This window comes from Monodelphis domestica, chromosome 4 (genome assembly GCF_027887165.1).
Source record: "Monodelphis domestica isolate mMonDom1 chromosome 4, mMonDom1.pri, whole genome shotgun sequence".
NCBI classification, from domain to species: Eukaryota; Metazoa; Chordata; class Mammalia; order Didelphimorphia; family Didelphidae; genus Monodelphis; species Monodelphis domestica.
The window spans coordinates 428,891,955-428,911,668 of NC_077230.1; the positions used below are offsets into that span (position 1 = coordinate 428,891,955).

At 39.7% G+C, this 19,714-nt stretch overlaps 1 protein-coding gene across 1 annotated transcript in view; it reads right to left on the reverse strand.

Moving 5' to 3' along the window:
• The window catches only part of LOC130453969 (carcinoembryonic antigen-related cell adhesion molecule 5-like), a 77,380-nt gene that overhangs the window by 45,756 nt on the left and 11,910 nt on the right, over positions 1–19,714 (reverse strand). Inside the window, exons 4-5 of the mRNA XM_056796422.1 lie at positions 5,837–6,112; positions 5,205–5,456 (exon numbers count right to left, since the gene is read on the reverse strand). Of these exons, the coding sequence (XP_056652400.1) occupies positions 5,205–5,456; positions 5,837–6,112 (528 nt within the window). The remainder of the gene's footprint in view (positions 1–5,204; positions 5,457–5,836; positions 6,113–19,714) is intronic.

Genomic DNA, 19,714 nt, shown 5'->3' on the forward strand with positions numbered 1-19,714 from the left:
TTGGTGATGGAATACTATTGTGCTCAAAGGAATAATAAAGTGGAGAAGATCCATGGAGACTGGAACAACCTCCAGGAAGTGATGCAGAGCGAGAGGAGCAGAACCAGGAGAACATTGTACACAGAGACTAATACACTGTGGTATAATCGAACGTAATGGACTTCTCCATTAGGGGCGGTGTAATGTCCCTGAACAACTTTCAGGGATCCAGGAGAAAAAAAACACCATTCATAAGCAAAGGATAAACTATGGGAGTGGAAACACCGAGAAAAAGCAACTGCCTGAATACAGAGGTTGAGGGGACATGACAGAGGATAGACTTTAAATGAACACTCTAATGCAAATACTATCAACAAAGCAATGGGTTCAAATCAAGAAAACATCTAATGCCCAGTGGACTTACGCGTCGGCTATGGGGGGTGGGGGGGAGGAAAAGAAAATGATCTATGTCTTTAACGAATAATGCTTGGAAATGATCAAATAAAATATATTTAAAAAAAAAACAAAACAAAAACAAAAAAATAAGTGTGACTGAGTCAGATAAAATTGTAACTGAGAAATATTTTTAAATAAATAAAAATGTGATTAAATAAAAAAAAAAAAGAATGTCCTCAAACTTGGTGTGCATCCCCTCAGAAACTGTCTACGTACATGGCCAGCTGTCTCTTCATTATCTGCTTCTAAACCTAAGATTGCCTCTGCCATCTCTGACAGACAGTCTATGAATGTGGCAGGATACTCCCCCTTTTCCTGCCTGATCTTATCAAATTTGGACCATTCACCAGGTTTTGAACAGCATTGCTTAATGGCTTCAAGCAAATCCTCTCTGCACTGTTTAAGGTATGACATGCAGATTGGATTGGCAAAATCCATATCCAATCTTTGATCTACAGTGGGCCAGCTGGTCAAATTACTTTCAGATCTAGTTGTCTCCACAAATTCCCTTTTTTCATGGGAGCTGAAAAGTTCTGTTAAGAGAAATTCAATATCTTCGAAGTCTGGATCAAAGATTCGAAATGCTCTCTTTAGCTCCTTGTGGGTTTTAAAAGGATTGTCCACCAATTTTGGAAAACGACATTTAACAAACTCAAGTTCATGAGGAGTGAATTATCTATGGTCCTTTGAGTGAATAACACCAGCATTAGTTGTTAGCTTGGTCACTTCCTTCAATGAACATATTTTCTCAGGGACACTAGCAGCCTGGTTCTCATTTTCATTGCTACCTTCAGTTTCCTGAGGTGCATTCTCTGATTGCCCATTGTCCTTGCCCATAACTAGATATAAACCCTTTTCCTTAATGAGTTGTTCAAAAACTGCCTTAATCATTTTTGTCTAAGTTGTTGTCAATGGCCATAAACTTCTCTGCCTTAAGGGGAACTATAAATCTAAAAAATTTCCTCACTTGGGTTAGAGTCTGCAACACAGCCATGAATAGTACATATACTTGTGCCAGGATTTTCCAGAGAATTAATTCATTTTGGAAAGGTAATTGTAACATAGTCATTGTCAAGTTTCCTACATAATCCACAGTCTTCACTACCATTTGAGTCAGTTTGCTGTAAAGAATATGGTAAATCCAAAAGCAAGCGATGGCTGCCAAAACCACCACACCAAAAACTACTTGTTTGAACATTTTTACTATCTTTCCTGCCTGTGGGATTGTTGGGTACTGTCAGATTAAGGTGCCACTTGAAATAGAAGAGTAAATTAACTGAAAACTACTATTGCTTGAAATAGAGAAGGTAAACTGTGGGGAACCTTGTTTCTTCTTACAATGATTGCTGTTCTCTGACTGTGACTAGAGAGCTCCTGCTGGGACCTGAACCTCTTTGGTGATAGTGGAGGTAGGAATGAGAAATGCTGAGGTATGCCACCACACAGGGATATTGGTACACAGGGGACTACTTATAAAGGAATGCCCTGGGGTTTACTCTGGGGTTTGCCTGCTGATTCCTACTGATGGCTGATTCTTCAATCTATTTCCTAACTCCTTCCTCCCTCACTCCCTCCCTTTTCCAACCCTCTCCACCCAGTTCTTCTTGAAGCCTTGGCTCCTTCCCTCCCCACTTGAGTAAACTATAAAGATATTCTTTTCTTTTCCTTTTTCAAGTCAAGGGGTTTATTGGGATAACAGGGTGGGAAACTGAGGTAAGAGGGATGAGGATTTCCCTAATCTAAAGGAGAATTTTAGAAAGTATCCCAGTCACAAACTGTGACTCTAAGACAGTTAGGGAGATGGAGAACAACTGTTTGAATCTTCTTTCTTCTTCACCAAGAAAATCTCTTCTTCAGTGTCAACTTCAACTGCTCAGAACCAGAGAAACCCAAAAAAACAAATCAGCTTTACAAAGGTCTTTCAGCCAGGTTCAAACCTCCAGGGAGAGAGTGTGACTTCCAGGCAGAGACCAAGTCCAAAAGCCAAGTCAGCCACCCTCCCCCAGGGTCCTTTCAGCCAGCTTCAAACCTCCAGGGAAAAATGACTTCCAGTCAGAGACAAAGTTCCCTCCCCACTGTGAGATAGAGATAGGAAGAGAGAAAGGTTTTGCAGGACTTGTGGATCAACATGCAAGAACATAAGAACCAGGATTCCAATGGAATGTCCTCAGTGTATGGTAGTTGGAGCTGACAGGAGTCAGGGTTTTTTTGTTTTGTTTTGTTTTCTTTTTTTTGGTCTCTGTGTCTCTGACTGGAAGCCACTTTTTCCTTGGAGGTTTGAAGCTGGCTGAAAGGACCTTGGAGGGGGGGAGGTGGCAAACTTGGCTTTTGGACTTTGTCTCTGACTGGGGGACTGACTCTCTCTCTCCCTGGAGGTTTGAGGCTGACTGAAAGATCTTTGTGAAGCTGATTTGGGTTTTGGGTTTCTCTGATTCTGAACAATTGAAGTTGACACTGAGCCATTGTCCTCCATCTCCCTATCTCAGAGTCACAGTTTGTGACTAGAATACTTCCCAAACCTTTCTAAAATCAATCATTTAGATTAGGGACTTCCTCACCCCCCTTACCTCAGTTTCCCATCCTGTTATCCCAATAGACCACTTACCTGAGAAAGAAACTTAGAATATTTTGTAATTCACTCAGGGGGGAGGGAAAATTGGGAGGAGAAGAGTGGCAGGAGGAAGAGGGTTGGAGGAGGGAGTGAGGGAGGAAGGAGGTTAGGAAATAGATTAGTAGAAATCAATAGACAGATTCCCCAGAGCAGTCCCTTCTGTACCAGTGTCCTTTGTGTGTGGCAATCCCCCATTACAACTAAGCATCCTCAGGTTCTCTCAGCAGTTTCAGGTTCCCATTAGCTCTCTCAAGTCAAAAGCCAGACAGAGAACAACAGTCATTGCTAATAAAGATGTTCTCCTCAGTTACCATTCCCTATTCACAAGTAATAGCTTCTCTCAGCTTATTCTTTATTACACCGGTCAGCTTAAACTGCCACCAACCAGGGACATTCCATTGGAACCCTGGTTCTTGCATCTTGGTCCACGAGACCTGCAAAGCTTCTCTATATTCATGTCTCTATCACAAATCCAAAGGTCAGAAGAATTCCTGGGTAGGCTGCCTCAGTGTCCTAGTTCGCACCTTGCCAGACCAGATTCCATACCAGGTCACATGCTTAAGAAAACTCCTCTTCTTTGATCTTGTGGTAGTCAGTTGAACCAATGTTAAGCCTTATGCCTTGTCACATGAACATTAGCCACCTCCCATTCCCCATTGCTTGATCCTCCAACAAAAGACTGAGGAAATATGTAGTTCACTGTCTCTCTCTCTCTCTACAACCATCAGAGGAGCACACAGGCTGGATCCCAAGCTCTTTTAAGCCATGTCTCTGAGTCTCTCTTCCTTTGTTCTATTTCCTCTTACTCTATATCCCCTTCACCCATTTTCCCTCACTTTCTAACTCTCCTTCTCAGGTATCCACCTAAGAATATATTAATTTGTGGCTACAGGCAGGCACAACTCATACCTGTCCCAAAGATGTTTTTTTTCATTAGCAGTAGAAGGTAAAAAGGGGACAAGAATAGATTTTTGTTAATTGGAAAAAATAAATTAAGAAAAAGCTCTTTTAGACTACAGGTGTCAAATCCATAGCCTCCAACATTCCCAGTGCTGCCTGAACCAGGTGAAAAGGTAATTGGGAAATAATTAACAAAAGAAAATAACTCACAGATAATTATATGATAATTTAAAATGTGTGCTTTAAGCATCCTCATGTACAGACTGAGGTCAATAAAATATCATCCCTCCTCTAAAGTATATACTGTTGGAGTCTGACTTCCCCAAGGTCACTTCCCCACTTCACAATTCTATCTCTCCCCTTGCTCTCAATTCAGAATATCCCCAGAGTCAGGGACAGGAAGCTGGGATACCTCTAATAATCGTAACAATAAAACAGCATGAAATAAAAGGCAACTAAGGCCAGAGATGATCTCTCTATGGTCATGATGCCCATTAGTGTGATTATGGAGGGTCTGTCATCTGTACATATGAAAGTCAGACAAGTGAATTAACATATACTGGAGGCTAAAGCCAATAGATCAGAACCAGGTTAAATAAGATATGCTTCCATGTGGCATTTTATGCTACAAAGAGGAAGAATATAGGTCCAATAGTGAATCTCTGGGTGTGAAAGGAGACAAAGTTTACATCCTCCTTTCCATCTCCAGAATTTCCCTGCCAAAGAGGATCAAGGCTAGCCCCATTGCATGACCATAGCTTATACTCCAACCAAGAATAGAAACACTCTGTGGTTCCACAGCAACAAGGGAAATGGACTGCAAGAGTGAGTATGGGGCAGTCATTGAACCTGCAGCCTTAGAAGGTGGGAGAAAAAGAAGGATGTATGTCTCTGGGACAGAATAGAATAATACAATATCAATAATAAAGATGATAATGACAACTAATGTTTTTATTTTGTGTCTACCATGTAAAAAGGATTCCACATAAAATCCTATTATACACAGAACAAATATTATTCATTTTTCCAGATGAAGGAACTGGGGCTGCAAAAGGAGGAGTCATTTACTACATAGACAATAGGCAGAAAAGAAAAGATTCAATCTACGTTTCATGATTCTGATCTCAGGGCTCTTTCTACCACAATGCACTGTGCCATGGGACCAGGGGGGGGGGGAAGTGTCACTTTTGTCTATTTCTGTCATGCCAGGGAAAGAGAGAGCCCCACACAAAGTTGGTGGCCCAATCCAGATACTCACCATAGATTGTAATATTCTTGGTTGCAGTACGAGTCAAACCAGTGAATAAGTTAGATGCAGTACAGGTATAGGTGCCAGCATCACTCAGGGATGCAATAACAGAAAATGTGGCTGAGTTGCTGATCCTTTGTCCATTCTGTAACCAAGTGAATTGTGCTGCTGGGTTTGAATCAGCAACACAGCTCAAGGTAATATTTGCCCCAGTAGGGTACTCATTGGCTGAATGTACAATTGTGGCGATATCTGGGCCATCTGGAAGAAAGAAAAGGATTCCATATTGAGATTATGGCAGAAATAAGGGGGCATCTCCTAGTCTATAACCCATCACCAAGAACCACTGTGTCTCCCTGATCCTCCTTTGAGCTGGGAAATTCACAACTCATCTTCTACTTTTCCAGTGTGGATCTGAACTTGGAAGATCTTAGGGCTTTCTCCAGTTCAGCACCCTGGATGGCCACCCTCAACCAGAACACATGACAAGGCCAATTTGGGCTCCCTAAAGATGAAGGGGGTTGGGAACCTCAGAGCCTACCTCTTTAGCTCTCAGAGAAGGGACTGAATTAGCCTGGGCCTCTAGGAACACACCACCAGGCTATAAGAAGGCACCATATAGGAAGAAGCAATATACTCACAGGCAACATCCAGTGTGAATGGATCACTCCTATTCCGAAACAATGGGTTCTCGATTTCACACACATAGGGCCCTTTGTTTTCCGTTCTTCTGAGACTGAGGATAGTGAGTGTCCTCTTATCCGGCGACAGCTGTATCCTGTTACCACCTAGGACAAGTCCATTTATGAACCACCGGTAAGCGTGAATTTGACCCGTAGCATTGCATGTCATTGAGAAGTCCTTGGTCTCCACTGCAGTATTGTTGGAGGTGATAATGGTAGGTTTGGACAGTGGTGCTGTGCAGGGAATAGACAGAAAATGACTGTATTCGTACTTTTTCTTATCTTATAACCATATAAGTGGTTTGGAAGTGGCCTGTCTAAGACCTTGGCCAGGCTGGGGGCCAGAGACTAAAAACCTGTGATTTCAAAGGCAAAGACACCCCTTTCTATGGTGCAGATCTCATCTCCTCCAGTCCTTAAGAAAAGTTCTTCTTCAGTTCTGTGACTGACAAAGACATTCACATGGAGTCCAAGCCCCTGGTGCTCAGTCTTGATGGGCTGAGGCAAGCTGGTCTGGGGATGATAGACCACTTCATCCAGCACCTGGGCTTGGATTTGAGGCCTTTCTAACTTGGCAGAACCACCAAGAGTTTATGATTCCTTGGCCTGGACTTCCAGAAGCCAGGGTTCCTTACCTTGACAGCTTGATAAGGATATTGGGAGCCGGTGGTGTGGATAGACTAAAGTCAGGCCATGGGGAGATTGTGCTCAGAAAGGGAAACATTACTTTAACTCTGTCGAGGAAAGAAAAGGAAAGGCAGAGAGTGGGAATAGACCAGTTCTCATCAGGATACAAAAGGATGAGCCTCTGGCTGGGAGTCAGGTGAGACCTGTTTCAAGTCTGGATATATTGAACCCACAATAGCATCTCTAGAGCATAGGACATGATTTGCCCCCAGGATGTCCATACCCTTTACAGAAGATTCTAGAATTCCCTGCTTTGGGATATTTCCTTTCCTTTGGTGTTTCCTGCCCTACAGGATGAGAATGAGAATGTTGAAGGTGATCTTCAAGCTCAGATGAGGTTTTATGCTGGGAATCTAATGGGGACTAAATTTCCCTGAGCCTTTATGGTCCAAGGAGAGACCTTTCCTGATCTCTAGTTGGAAGTTAAAATACCTCACTGAGAGAGGTATGTGTTGTAATAATTAAAGGAGTTTGGCATAAACTGTTACAGATAAAAGAGTGGTTGCCTTAAACTGTGACCTCAAAGATATGTTTTCAAATCAAAAATATAGTGGTCACCCGGGAAAAATTCCCACATATTAAATATAACCAAGTCAGCTGGGTTTTATGGAGATTTTAATTAATACAAATAAGGAATTAATGAAAGAGAGAGAATAAGAGGAAACAATGAGAAAAGAGATAGGCCAGCTTAGGCCAGCCTAGGCTTTTAAGCCTTAAGAGAGAGAGATCAGTCAGTCTTTTATCACTCATGTAAAAAATAGACTCAGATACAGGACTACAATCCCCACGAGCCTTTCCTCCACTTCCCCAGAATGCCTTGTAATCTCACCTGGGCCGAGATCGAGAAGAGATTTAAGCTGATTCAAAAGCTTTTGAGGGGGGCTTGGGGCTTTTGGACTTCCATTTTGCAGCAGGAGTGTCTCTTGCGTGATGTGAGGTTATTTTGTCTAGGCCTCTGGTCTAGGCACATGTTTCTTACTTGTATATTCTTTAATCTTTAATCCTTTAATAAACCTTTAAAAAATATAATACTTCTTGCAGAGAGAAACTAATTTCTACCTGCCTCAATCTCCCCATCTCCCCTAAATTTTAATCTTTACACTCACCACAAGATTTGTCCCAAGCAAGACTCTAGTGTTCAGAGAGATACCAGTTCACCTTTGGAAAGCTCAATCTCCATCTAAGTTCAGCCACCAAGCCCTTCCCATTCATCTTTGGCCATATGAAACCTCTTCAGAGAGAGGTCCTCAGAGAGAGTTTTTCTCTCAGCTTCTGATTTCCTTTTAAAGAGAATTTTCTCCTATGTCACCTCCCCTAAGTTCTCACATCTACCAATCACAGTAGACATTTTCCAAAGGACAAACCATTCTTAATTCACACCTGAGTAGACTAAAACCTCATACCTCTTTTGTTAAGGCTTGTCCCTTACAAGTTGGCAAGTTGCCTGACCTTCATAGGTACTTAGCACCTTCCTAAAAATGGACTTAGCTTAAGGCTTTTGTTTCACTATAAGTATGAGTTAAGTACTTATTTATTGTTCAGTAAAGAGTTTACAACTTTATCTTCCTCTAAAATATGCTTAAGTATGGGTGGAGTAGAGTTCTCACATTCCTGACTAAGTCCCTTCATTGTTAAAATGGGGAATGGTCTTAACCAAGTGTTATGAAGTAGGGTCTGAGAATTTTTAAGATTCACAGTGTGCCAGAGCAATCCCTGGGGCACATCCAGGATCATCAACAGGCTTCCTTCCTGGGTCATCCATGGCCAGCTGTCTTAAAATTAATTTCCAATTTTACAGGTATAAGTGAGAAATATTTCAGCTTCCTTGACCTTTCTCCTTGTTATTTTGGTAGAGTTTGCACTCCATCCCTGGGTCTCCACTGGGAAGTTTAAGGTGAGGAAGAATGAGCCTCCCATTTGTATCCAGTAAAGCCAAGTGAGACTGACCAGGACAGTGACAAATCTGAGGTCAGCTAGCCACCTTTTGTAGTGGGGGGAGAATATGAAGAAACAGTGAGCATGCTCCTGAGCATGAAGGTCATGGTAGGACTTTTTGGAAGGTGTTTTGGCAGCATCAATGGATCCAGTGACTGACATGACATAGTGACTAGTGTTGGACTAAGAGTGAGAAAGACCTGAGTTCAAATTCTGTCTCAAAATGTTACTGGTTGTGCGACTTACTAGCAAGTCCCTATCTGTGTCTCAGTCTCCTGATTTGTTAAATGGGTAAAATAATCTCTCCCTCTTAGTGTTGTTGGATGAAATGAGACCATATATAAAAGCTGTGTATAAATCCCAAGAAGAGCCCAAACAAAGGTTCAGAGGAAGGAAAGTCAGAGTGTGAGACTGGGTACCAAATGTAGACTCAGGCTGTCTGAGCACACAATGCATGGCCAGAAGTATCTGTAATGCCTGCTGCCATTTTGTGAAGGGCTAAGGTTTAATGCCAGAACAAGAACACTCAAGGATAGTCTGTAGGCAATAGAGAGTCATAGAGAAGAGACATGAGCACACACATATTTTATTGAAGGGCCAATTAAGGGCACTAGAGATGCTTAGCCCAAAGAAGAAAAGACTTGAGGAGGAGGCGAGACATGTCTCCAAAGACTGGTCAAGTTATAATGGGTTTGATGCCCCTGCCAGGGGATGCTCAGTGGTTACATTGATCAGGGAGGGACTATTTCCTAATGTGTCAGTATCTTTTCTCCTTACAGCAACATTCTGGTACCCTTTTATCTCTTGTCTATCACAAAACAACTCTTTTTTAAAACCCTTACCTCCTGCATTAGAATCAATACTCTGTATTGTTTCCAAGGCAGAAGGGCCAGGCAATGGGGGTTAAGTAACTAGCTCAAGGTCACACAGCTAAGAAGTGTCTGAGGCAAGATTTGAGCCCAAGATTTCCTGATCCACAGCCAGGCTCTCAATTTGCTGAGTTACGCAGCTGCCCCTGCAGATCAGCTCTTCAGAGGAGGTAATGGCTTCTTTTTCAGAAGGGGCAGGGATTATGATTGGAATCCTGGTGACTAATTGAGAACTCTACTATATTTTGTTAGAAAGATAGGCGAGTAGGATTGTGTGGCCTCTGACTCTTATTTCTCCTAGTCTGCCTCCAGAAATGTGGGAGAAAAATGAAGATGATTCCTCAATTTCTTGACCTTCTCTAGGCCCCTGGTCTCCCTCCCTTCCCCAAGCTTGCCTTTCACACAATATTTACTGATATGGATCTCATTGTTCTTTTCAGGGTTATTCATTGTACCTCCTTTTTTCCCAACTTCTTTCTCAAGCAAAAAGTCTTTACTTTTCTGTTTTTAGAAGATGTGGTAGACCTAGATTGATGTAGCCCCAAAATTAAGGAAATAAGATTTAAGAAGACAGAGCCGAAAAGAATGGAGAGGCAGCAAAGGGATCAGGGATAGGGTAGTCTAGAGATAAAGAGAGATGGAGGAGAGTTTTCAGCAAGCTGTATCTCAAGGAAACTGGTCTATGGGTTTTCCTTGACTACACAGGCCAAACAGCAAACAGTTTTAATGGACTTGACTCCCTTCTCATTTCTCTTCCAAAAATGATTTGGGATGCTTTGCAAAACTGATCTGAAGAGGATTCCTGGACTGACTCTGCAACAGTTATGAGACGCATAAACAGGCTCACATCCAACCCAATCCTTTCTTGGGTGAGGAAGGGCTCCAACATTTGCCCCTCTATAATCAGATGGAAATCAGGCTGGCTCAATCATCCCTGGCCTCAGATATTCCTCTCTTGCTATTGGTCTCCTTCTGTCCACTAGGTGGAACTACCAGTACAGGAAGGACTCATTAGTACAAAAAGTTTCAGAGTAGCAGTTGACACATAATGTGATCTAAGGCATCTTAAACTCTCTAGGGCTGTCTCTGGATACAACTGACTTCAGTTCCCTGGAAAGATCAGGAAATGTCCAATTAAACAGGAAATCTTGAAAATCAAAAAGAGAGTTTAATAAAATCAAAAGAAAATAAAAAACAGAATTAAATAATACTAGGATCTGGTTTTTAAAATATAAATACAATTAAATAGATGAAGCATTGGTTAATTTGATTAAAGATAGAAGAAAACATTATAACCAATAGCAAAAATGAAAAGGATGAATGAGTTAGCAATGAAGTTGAAATTAAGGAAATTTTGAGCACTTATTTTGAGCAATCATGTGCCAGCAAAATTGAAATGTAAGTAAAATAGATGAATACTTACAAAAAAGATTAATTGCTCAGATTAACAGAATTATAAATAGAATATTTAAACAACTCAATCTTAGAAAAAGACATTGAAGAAACCACAAATGAGTTCTCTATGAAAAAGTCCCCAGGATCAGATTGATATACCAGTGAATTACCACACTGAAGGAACAATGAATCTCAATGCTATTTAAACAATCTTAAAAATCTAGGCAATGAGGGCTATAGGGTGATCAGTAGATAGCAGGGCCTAGATTCAGGAGGACCAGGGTTCACATCTGGCCTCAGATACTTTGGATGTGTGACCACGGGCATGTCATTATCCCCCTTTTTCTAGCCTTTACTTCTCAACTTACTTTGAACCAATACTCAGAATTGATTCCAAGATGGAAGGGAAGAATTTTCAAAAATAGGTAAAGAAAGAATCCCACCAAATTCCTTTTGTGATCCAAATATATTTTTGATACCAAAGCCAGTGAAAGCAAAAACAGAAAAAGAATTGGAATACTTAAATAATCCTGTATTAGAAATAGAAATTGAACAAGGCATCACAAATGTCCCTAAGAAAAAATCCACAGGGCCTGATGGTTCTATAAGTGTGTTATATCAAACATACAACGAGCAACTAATCCCAATATTATACAAAATATTTGATGTAATAAACAAACAGGGAGTTGTACCAAATTCCATTTATGACACAATTATGGTACTGATTCCAAAGCCAGGCACATCAAAAACAGAGAAAGAAAACTATAGACTAATCTCCTTCATGGACATAGATGCAAAGGTCTTAAATAGAATACTAGCAAAAAGACTCCAGCAACTGATCCTGAGGGTTATTCATTATGATCAGTTGGGATTCATACCAGATTAATATTAGGAAAATCATCCACATAATTGACCATATCAACAAGCAAACCAACAAAAATCACATGATTATCACAACAGATGCAGAAAAAGCCTTTGACTAAATACAACACTCATTCCAACTGAAAGCACTAGAAAGTATAGGAATAGAAGGGCCTTTCCTAAAAATAATCAACAGTATATATCTAAAACCATTAGCCAACATCATCTGCAATGGAGATAAACTAGATGTATTCCCAATAAGAGCACAAGTGAAATAAGGATGCCCATTATCACCTCTACTATTTAACATTGTACTAGAAACACTAGCAGTAGCAATTAGAGAAGAAAAAGACATTGAAGGCATTAAAATAGGCAATGAGGAGATCAAGCTATCTCTCTTTGCAGATGATATGATGGTCTACTTAAAGTATCATAGAGAATCAATTAAAAGGCTAGTGGGAATAATCAACCATTTTACCCAAGTTACATGATACAAAATAAACCCACATATGTTATCAGCATTTCTATATATTTCCAATACATCTCAACAGCAAGAATAAGAAAGAGAAATTCCATTTAAAATCACCCTACACAATATAAAATATGTAGGAATCTATCTGCCAAAGCAAACACAAGAACTATATGAACACAACTACAAAACAATTTCCACAAAATTAAAACTAGATCTAAATAATTGGAAGAACATTAACTGCTCATGAGTAGGATGAGTTAACATAATAAAAATGACAATCCTACCCAAACTTATTTAGTGCCATACCCATGGAACTACCAAGAAAGTTGCTTATTGAAGTAGAAAAAACATCACAAAGTTCGTTTGGAAGAACCAAAGATCAAGGATATCCAGGGAAATAATGAAAAAAAATGTGGAGGAAGATGTCCTAGAAGTAGCAGATCTCAAACAATACTATAAATCAGGGGTCATCAAAGCAAAATGGTACTGGCTAAGAGACAGAAAGGAGAATCAGTGGAATAGACTTGGGGTAAGGGACCTCAGCAAGACTGTCTATGATAAACCCAAAGATCCCAGCTTTGAGGACCAAAATCCATTTTTAGACAAAAATGGCTGGGAAAATTGGAAGACAATATGGGAGTGATTGGGTGTGGATCAACATCTCAAACCATAAACCAAGAAAATTCAGAATGGGTGAATGACATGAATGTTAAAAGAAGGAAAATATAAGTAAATTAGGTGAACACAAAATAGTATGTATATATCAGATCTTTGGGAAAGCAAAGATTTTAAGACAAAGCAAGAGTTAGAAAGAATCACAAATGGAAAGTAAATAATTTTTATTATATTATACTAAAAAGGTTTTGTGCCAACAAAACCAATGTAACCAAAATTAGAATGGAAGCAACAAATTGGGGGAATAAATCTTCATAACAAAATCCTCTGACAAAGATCTAATTACACAAATTTATAAAGAGCTAAATAAGTTGTACAAAAAAACCATGCCATTCTCCAATTGATCAATGGGCAAGGGACATGAATAGGCAATTTTCATATAAAAAATAAAAACTATTAATAAACACAGGAAAAAAAGTATTCTAAATCTCTTATAATCAGAGAGATGCAAATCAAAACAACTCTGAGGTATCACCTCACACCTAGCAGATTGGCTAACATGCCAGCAAAGGAAAGTAATGAATGTTGCAGGGGATGTGGCAAAATTGGAACATTAATGCCCTGCTGGTGGTGTTGTGAATTGATCCAACTGTTCTGGAGGTCAATTTGGAAATATGCAGAAAGGACACTAAAAAACAGTCAGCCCTTTGATCCAGCCATAACACTGCTGGGTTTATACCCCAAAGAGATAATATGGAAAAAAAATTTGTACAAGAATATTCATAGCTGCACTCTTTGTGGTGGCAAAAAATTTGAAAATGAGGGGATGCCCTTCAATTGGGGAATGGCTGAAAAAATTGTGGTATATGTTGATGATGGAATAATATTGTGATCAAAGGAATAATACACTGGAGGAATTCAATGGGAACTGGAATGACCTCCAGGAATTGATGCAGAGTGAAAGGAGCAGAAGCAGGAGAACATTTTACACAGAGACTGATACACTGTGGTACAATCAAATGTAATAGACTTCTCCATTAGTTCCAAATGCAGTGATCCTGATCAACTCGGAGGGATCTATGAGGAAGAAAACTATCCATATTCGAAGGAAAAACTGTGGGAGCAGAAACACAGAAGAAAAAGAATTGTTTCATTACATTGATGGAAGGGGATATGATTGGGCATGTAGACTCTAAATGATCACCCTAGTGCAAACATCAACAATATGGGAATAGGTTCTGATTAAGAACACATATAAAACACAGTGAAATTGCATTTCAGCTACAGGAAGGGGTGGAGGAAGTAGAAAGAGGGAAAGGATATGATTCTTGTAACCAAGAAATAATGTTCTAAATTGACTATATAAAATTTAAAATATAACTCCATGAAATATTTCAGAAGCTATAAGACTTAAATCCTAAATATTTACATTCGCCACACTCAAGTTATGTTTTACTCCAGAACTGGCTACAAATCATGTTTGTAAATATTATGTAGAAAAATATAAAAACATGTTTGAATGGAAATAATTTCCATATGGTGCTATTTCTTTAAGTTAAATAAAGCAACTTTTTTTTTCACTTCCAGTTAAGATGGCGGCTTAGAGAAAGCTGAAGTTCAGATCTCCGGAAAACCCTTCCCGACCGATCTCAAACTAGAAGCTCCTAAGGCGCCGAAATTCAAAACGATCAACAGCACAGACCCTGGGAACCCTCCTCCTGGACCTGGACCCGGTTCAAAAGGTACGGCTCCCCTTAAAAGCCAGAACCCGAGATCCCTCGGACCTCAGGGGTAGGAGCGCAGAGTCCAAGGCTCCCGGAAGCGGCAGCCGCGCCGGGCTCAGAGAGCAGGGTCTGAGGAACAACAACCCTCAGGGTCTTCTACCCAAGTCCCAGTCCGGGTGAAAGTTACTGCCTGGGGCTTCCGCTGCAAAGAGCCGGTCGGTCTGGGTGAAAGTTACTGCCTGGGGCCTCAGCTGCAGAGAGCTGGTCAAAACAACAGCAACCCTCAGGGCGGGCAAGACAGCCTCACGGGCTGGATCCTGCTATCCAAGTCTCAGTGAAATTCTGTGCTCTCCGAGCTTGGGGAAGCGGCAGCCCATCCCCCCGCAGGCCGACGAAACAGCCTCACGGCCAGGGATTCTGAAGGCAACTTCCGGAAATCGAGCCAGGGGGAGAGTGTGGCCTGGTGGTCCGACCCTTCCATTCCAGTTCCAGTGAGGCATATTCAGTTTAACCCAGGGAACACTCATAGAACCAACATCTGCCCAGGACTAAAGCCTCTGATCACCAGACAAAGACAAGAAAAGCCAATCCTCCACGTTCAGAGATGACAAATTCCACAGAAGCACAGAAGCCCCAAAATACCAAGAAAAATAAGAAGAAAGGGGCAACTCTGGACACATTCTATGGAGCCAAAATACAAAATACAGAGCAGATAGAAGAAGATATACAAGAAAATTCTCCAAAATCTTCCAAAGGAAATAGAAACTCTCCACAAACCCATGAAGAATTTGAATCAGAAAGGACCAAAAAGATGGAAGCCCTCTGGGAGGAAAAGTGGGAAATGATGCAAAAGAAATTCACGCATCTACAAAACCAGTTTGACCAAACTGTAAAAGAAAACCAGGCTTTAAAGCAAGAACTAATAAAGCAAAGCCAAAACACCAAGAAATTAGAAGAGAACATAAAATATCTCACCGACAAGGTGATAGATCTGGAAAACAGGGGGAGAAGAGAAAATTTAAGAATAATTGGACTCCCAGAAAAGCCAGAAATAAACACCAAACTGGACATGGTGATACAAGATATAATCAAAGAAAATTGCCCAGAGATTCTAGAACAAGGGGGCAATACATCCACTGACAGAGCTCACAGAACACCTTCTACACTAAACCCCCAAAAGACAACTCCCAGGAATGTAATTGCCAAATTCCAAAGCTATCAAACAAAAGAAAAAATCCTACAGGAAGCCAGAAAAAGACAATTTAGATATAAAGGAATGCCATCAGGGTCACACAAGACCTTGCAAGTTCTACGCTGAATGATCGTAAGGCATGGAACATGATCTTCAGAAAGGCAAGAGAGCTGGGTCTCCAACCAAGAATCAGCTACCCAGCAAAACTGACTATATACTTCCAAGGGAAAGTATGGGCATTCAACAAAATAGAAGACTTCCAACTTTTTGCAAAGAAAAGACCAGAGCTCTGTGGAAAGTTTGATACCGAAAATCAAAGAGCAAGGAATACCTGAAAAGGTAAATATTAAGGAAAGGGGAAAAATGTTATCTTCTTTTACTCAAACTCTCTTCTATAAGGACTACATTTATATCAACCTATGTATACTAATATGTGGGGAAAATGTAATGTATAAATAGGGGGTAAAGAAAGACCAAATAGAATAATGGTTCTCACACAAAGATTCACAGGGGAAGGGGAGGGGAAGAAGACTCCTATAAGAAGGAGAGGAAGAGAGGGGGGGGGGGTTACTTAAACCTCAATCTCAGGGAAATCAACTCTGAGAGAGAAAAACATCCAGATCCATTGGGATCTTGAATTCTATCTTACCCAACAAGGGTAAGGAGAAGGGAAAACCAAGGGGGGGAGGGGGAGAGGGAGAACAAAAAGGGAGGGAAAGAGAGGGGGGAAGGGGAGGGAACAAAAAGGGAGGGACTAAAAAGGGAAACATCAAGGGAGGGGACAAGGGGGACTGATTCAAAGTAAATCACTGGACTAAAAGGTAGAGCCGAAGAAGAAAAGGTTAGAATTAGGGAAGGCAATCAAAATGCCAGGGAGTCCACAAATGACAATCATAACTTTGAACGTGAATGGGATGAACTCACCCATAAAACGTAGACGAATAGCTGAATGGATTAGAATCCAAAACCCTACCATATGTTGTCTTCAAGAAACACACATGAGGCGGGTTGACACCCACAAGGTCAGAATTAAAGGATGGAGTAAGACCTTCTGGGCCTCAACTGATAGAAAGAAGGCAGGAGTGGTAATCATGATATCTGATAAAGCCAATGCAAAAATAGACCTGATCAAAAGGGATAGGGAAGGTAATTATATTTTGTTAAAAGGGACTCTAGACAATGAGGAAATATCATTAATCAACATGTATGCACCAAATAATATAGCACCCAAATTTCTAATGGAGAAACTAGGAGAATTGAAGGAAGAAATAGACAATAAAACCATACTAGTGGGAGACTTAAACCAACCATTATCAAATTTAGATAAATCAAATCAAAAAATAAATAAGAAAGAGGTAAAAGAAGTGAATGAAATCTTAGAAAAATTAGAATTAATAGACATATGGAGAAAAATAAATAGGGATAAAAAGGAATACACCTTCTTCTCAGCACCACATGGCACATTCACAAAAATTGACCATACATTAGGTCACAGAAACATAGCACACAAATGCAAAAAAGCAGAAATAATGAATGCAGCCTTCTCAGATCACAAGGCAATAAAAATAATGATTAGTAATGGTACATGGAAAACCAAATCTAAAACCAATTGGAAATTAAACAATATGATACTCCAAAACCGTTTAGCTAAAGAAGAAATCATAGAAACAATTAATAATTTCATCAAGGAAAATGACAATGGCGAAACATCCTTTCAAACCTTTTGGGATGCAGCCAAAGCGGTAATCAGAGGCAAATTCATATCCCTGAAAGCTCATATTAACAAACAAGGGAGAGCAGAGATCAATCAATTGGAAATGCAATTGAAAAAACTCGAAAGCGATCAAATTAAAAACCCCCAGCAGAAAACCAAATTAGAAATCCTAAAAATTAAGGGAGAAATTAATAAAATCGAAAGTGATAGAACTATTGATTTAATAAATAAGGCAAGAAGCTGGTACTTTGAAAAAACAAACAAAATAGACAAAGTACTGGTCAATCTAATTAAAAAAAGGAAGGAAGAAAAGCAAATTCACAGCATTAAAGATGAAAAGGGGGACAGCACCTCCAATGAGAAGGAAATTAAGGCAATCATTAGAAATTACTTTGCCCAATTATATGGCAATAAATACACCAATTTAGGAGAAATGGATGAATATATACAAAAATACAAACTGCCTAGACTAACAGAAGAGGAAATAGAATTCTTAAATAATCCCATATCAGAAATTGAAATCCATCAAGCCATCAAAGAACTTCCTAAGAAAAAATCCCCAGGGCCTGATGGATTCACCTGTGAATTCTATCAAACATTCAGAGAACAGTTAACCCCAATACTATACAAACTATTTGACATAATAAGCAAAGAGGGAGTTCTACCAAACTCCTTTTACGACACAAACATGGTACTGATTCCAAAACCAGGCAGGTCAAAAACAGAGAAAGAAAACTATAGACCAATCTCCCTAATGAATATAGATGCAAAAATTTTAAATAGGATACTAGCAAAAAGACTCCAGCAAGTGATCAGAAGGATCATTCACCATGATCAAGTAGGATTCATACCAGGGATGCAGGGCTGGTTCAACATTAGGAAAACCATCCACATAATTGACCACATCAACAAGCAAACTAGCAAGAACCACATGATTATCTCAATAGATGCAGAAAAAGCCTTTGATAAAATACAACACCCATTCCTATTAAAAACACTAGAAAGCATAGGAATAGAAGGGTCATTCCTAAAAACAATAAACAGTATATATCTAAAACCAACAGCTAATATCATCTGCAATGGGGATAAACTAGATGCATTCCCAATAAGATCAGGAGTGAAACAAGGATGCCCATTATCACCTCTACTATTTGACATTGTACTAGAAACACTAGCAGTAGCAATTAGAGAAGATAAAGAAATTGAAGGCATCAGAATAGGCAAGGAGGAGACCAAGTTATCACTCTTTGCGGATGACATGATGCTCTACTTAAAGAATCCTAGAGATTCAACCAAAAAGCTAATTGAAATAATCAACAACTTTAGCAAAGTTGCAGGATACAAAATAAACCCACATAAATCATCAGCTTTTCTATATATCTCCAACACAGCTCAGCAGCAAGAACTAGAAAGAGAAATCCCATTCAAAATCACCTTAGACAAAATAAAATACCTAGGAATCTATCTCCCAAGACAAACACAGGAACTATATGAACACAACTACAAAACACTCGCCACACAACTAAAACTAGACTTGAACAATTGGAAAAACATTAACTGCTCATGGATAGGACGAGCCAATATAATAAAAATGACCATCCTACCCAAACTTATTTATCTATTTAGTGCCATACCCATTGAACTACCAAAATACTTCTTCACTGATTTAGAAAAAACCATAACAAAGTTCATTTGGAAGAACAAAAGATCAAGGATATCCAGGGAAATAATGAAAAAAAACACATATGATGGGGGCCTTGCAGTCCCAGACCTCAAACTATATTACAAAGCAGCAGTCATCAAAACAATTTGGTACTGGCTAAGAAACAGAAAGGAAGATCAGTGGAATAGACTGGGGGAAAACGACCTCAGTAAGACAGTATACGATAAACCCAAAGATCCCAGCTTTTGGGACAAAAATCCACTATTCGATAAAAACTGCTGGGAAAATTGGAAGACAGTGTGGGAGAGACTAGGAATAGATCAACACCTCACACCCTACACCAAGATAAATTCAAAATGGGTGAGTGACTTAAACATAAAGAAGGAAACCATAAGTAAATTGGGTAAACACAGAATAGTATACATGTCAGACCTTTGGGAGGGGAAAGGCTTTAAAACCAAGCAAGATATAGAAAGAATCACAAAATGTAAAATAAATAATTTTGACTACATCAAACTAAAAAGCTTTTGTACAAACAAAACCAATATAACTAAAATCAGAAGGGAAACAACAAATTGGGAAAAAATCTTCATAGAAACCTCTGACAAAGGTTTAATTACTCATATTTATAATGAGCTAAATCAATTGTACAAAAAATCAAGCCATTCTCCAATTGATAAATGGGCAAGGGAAATGGATAGGCAGTTCT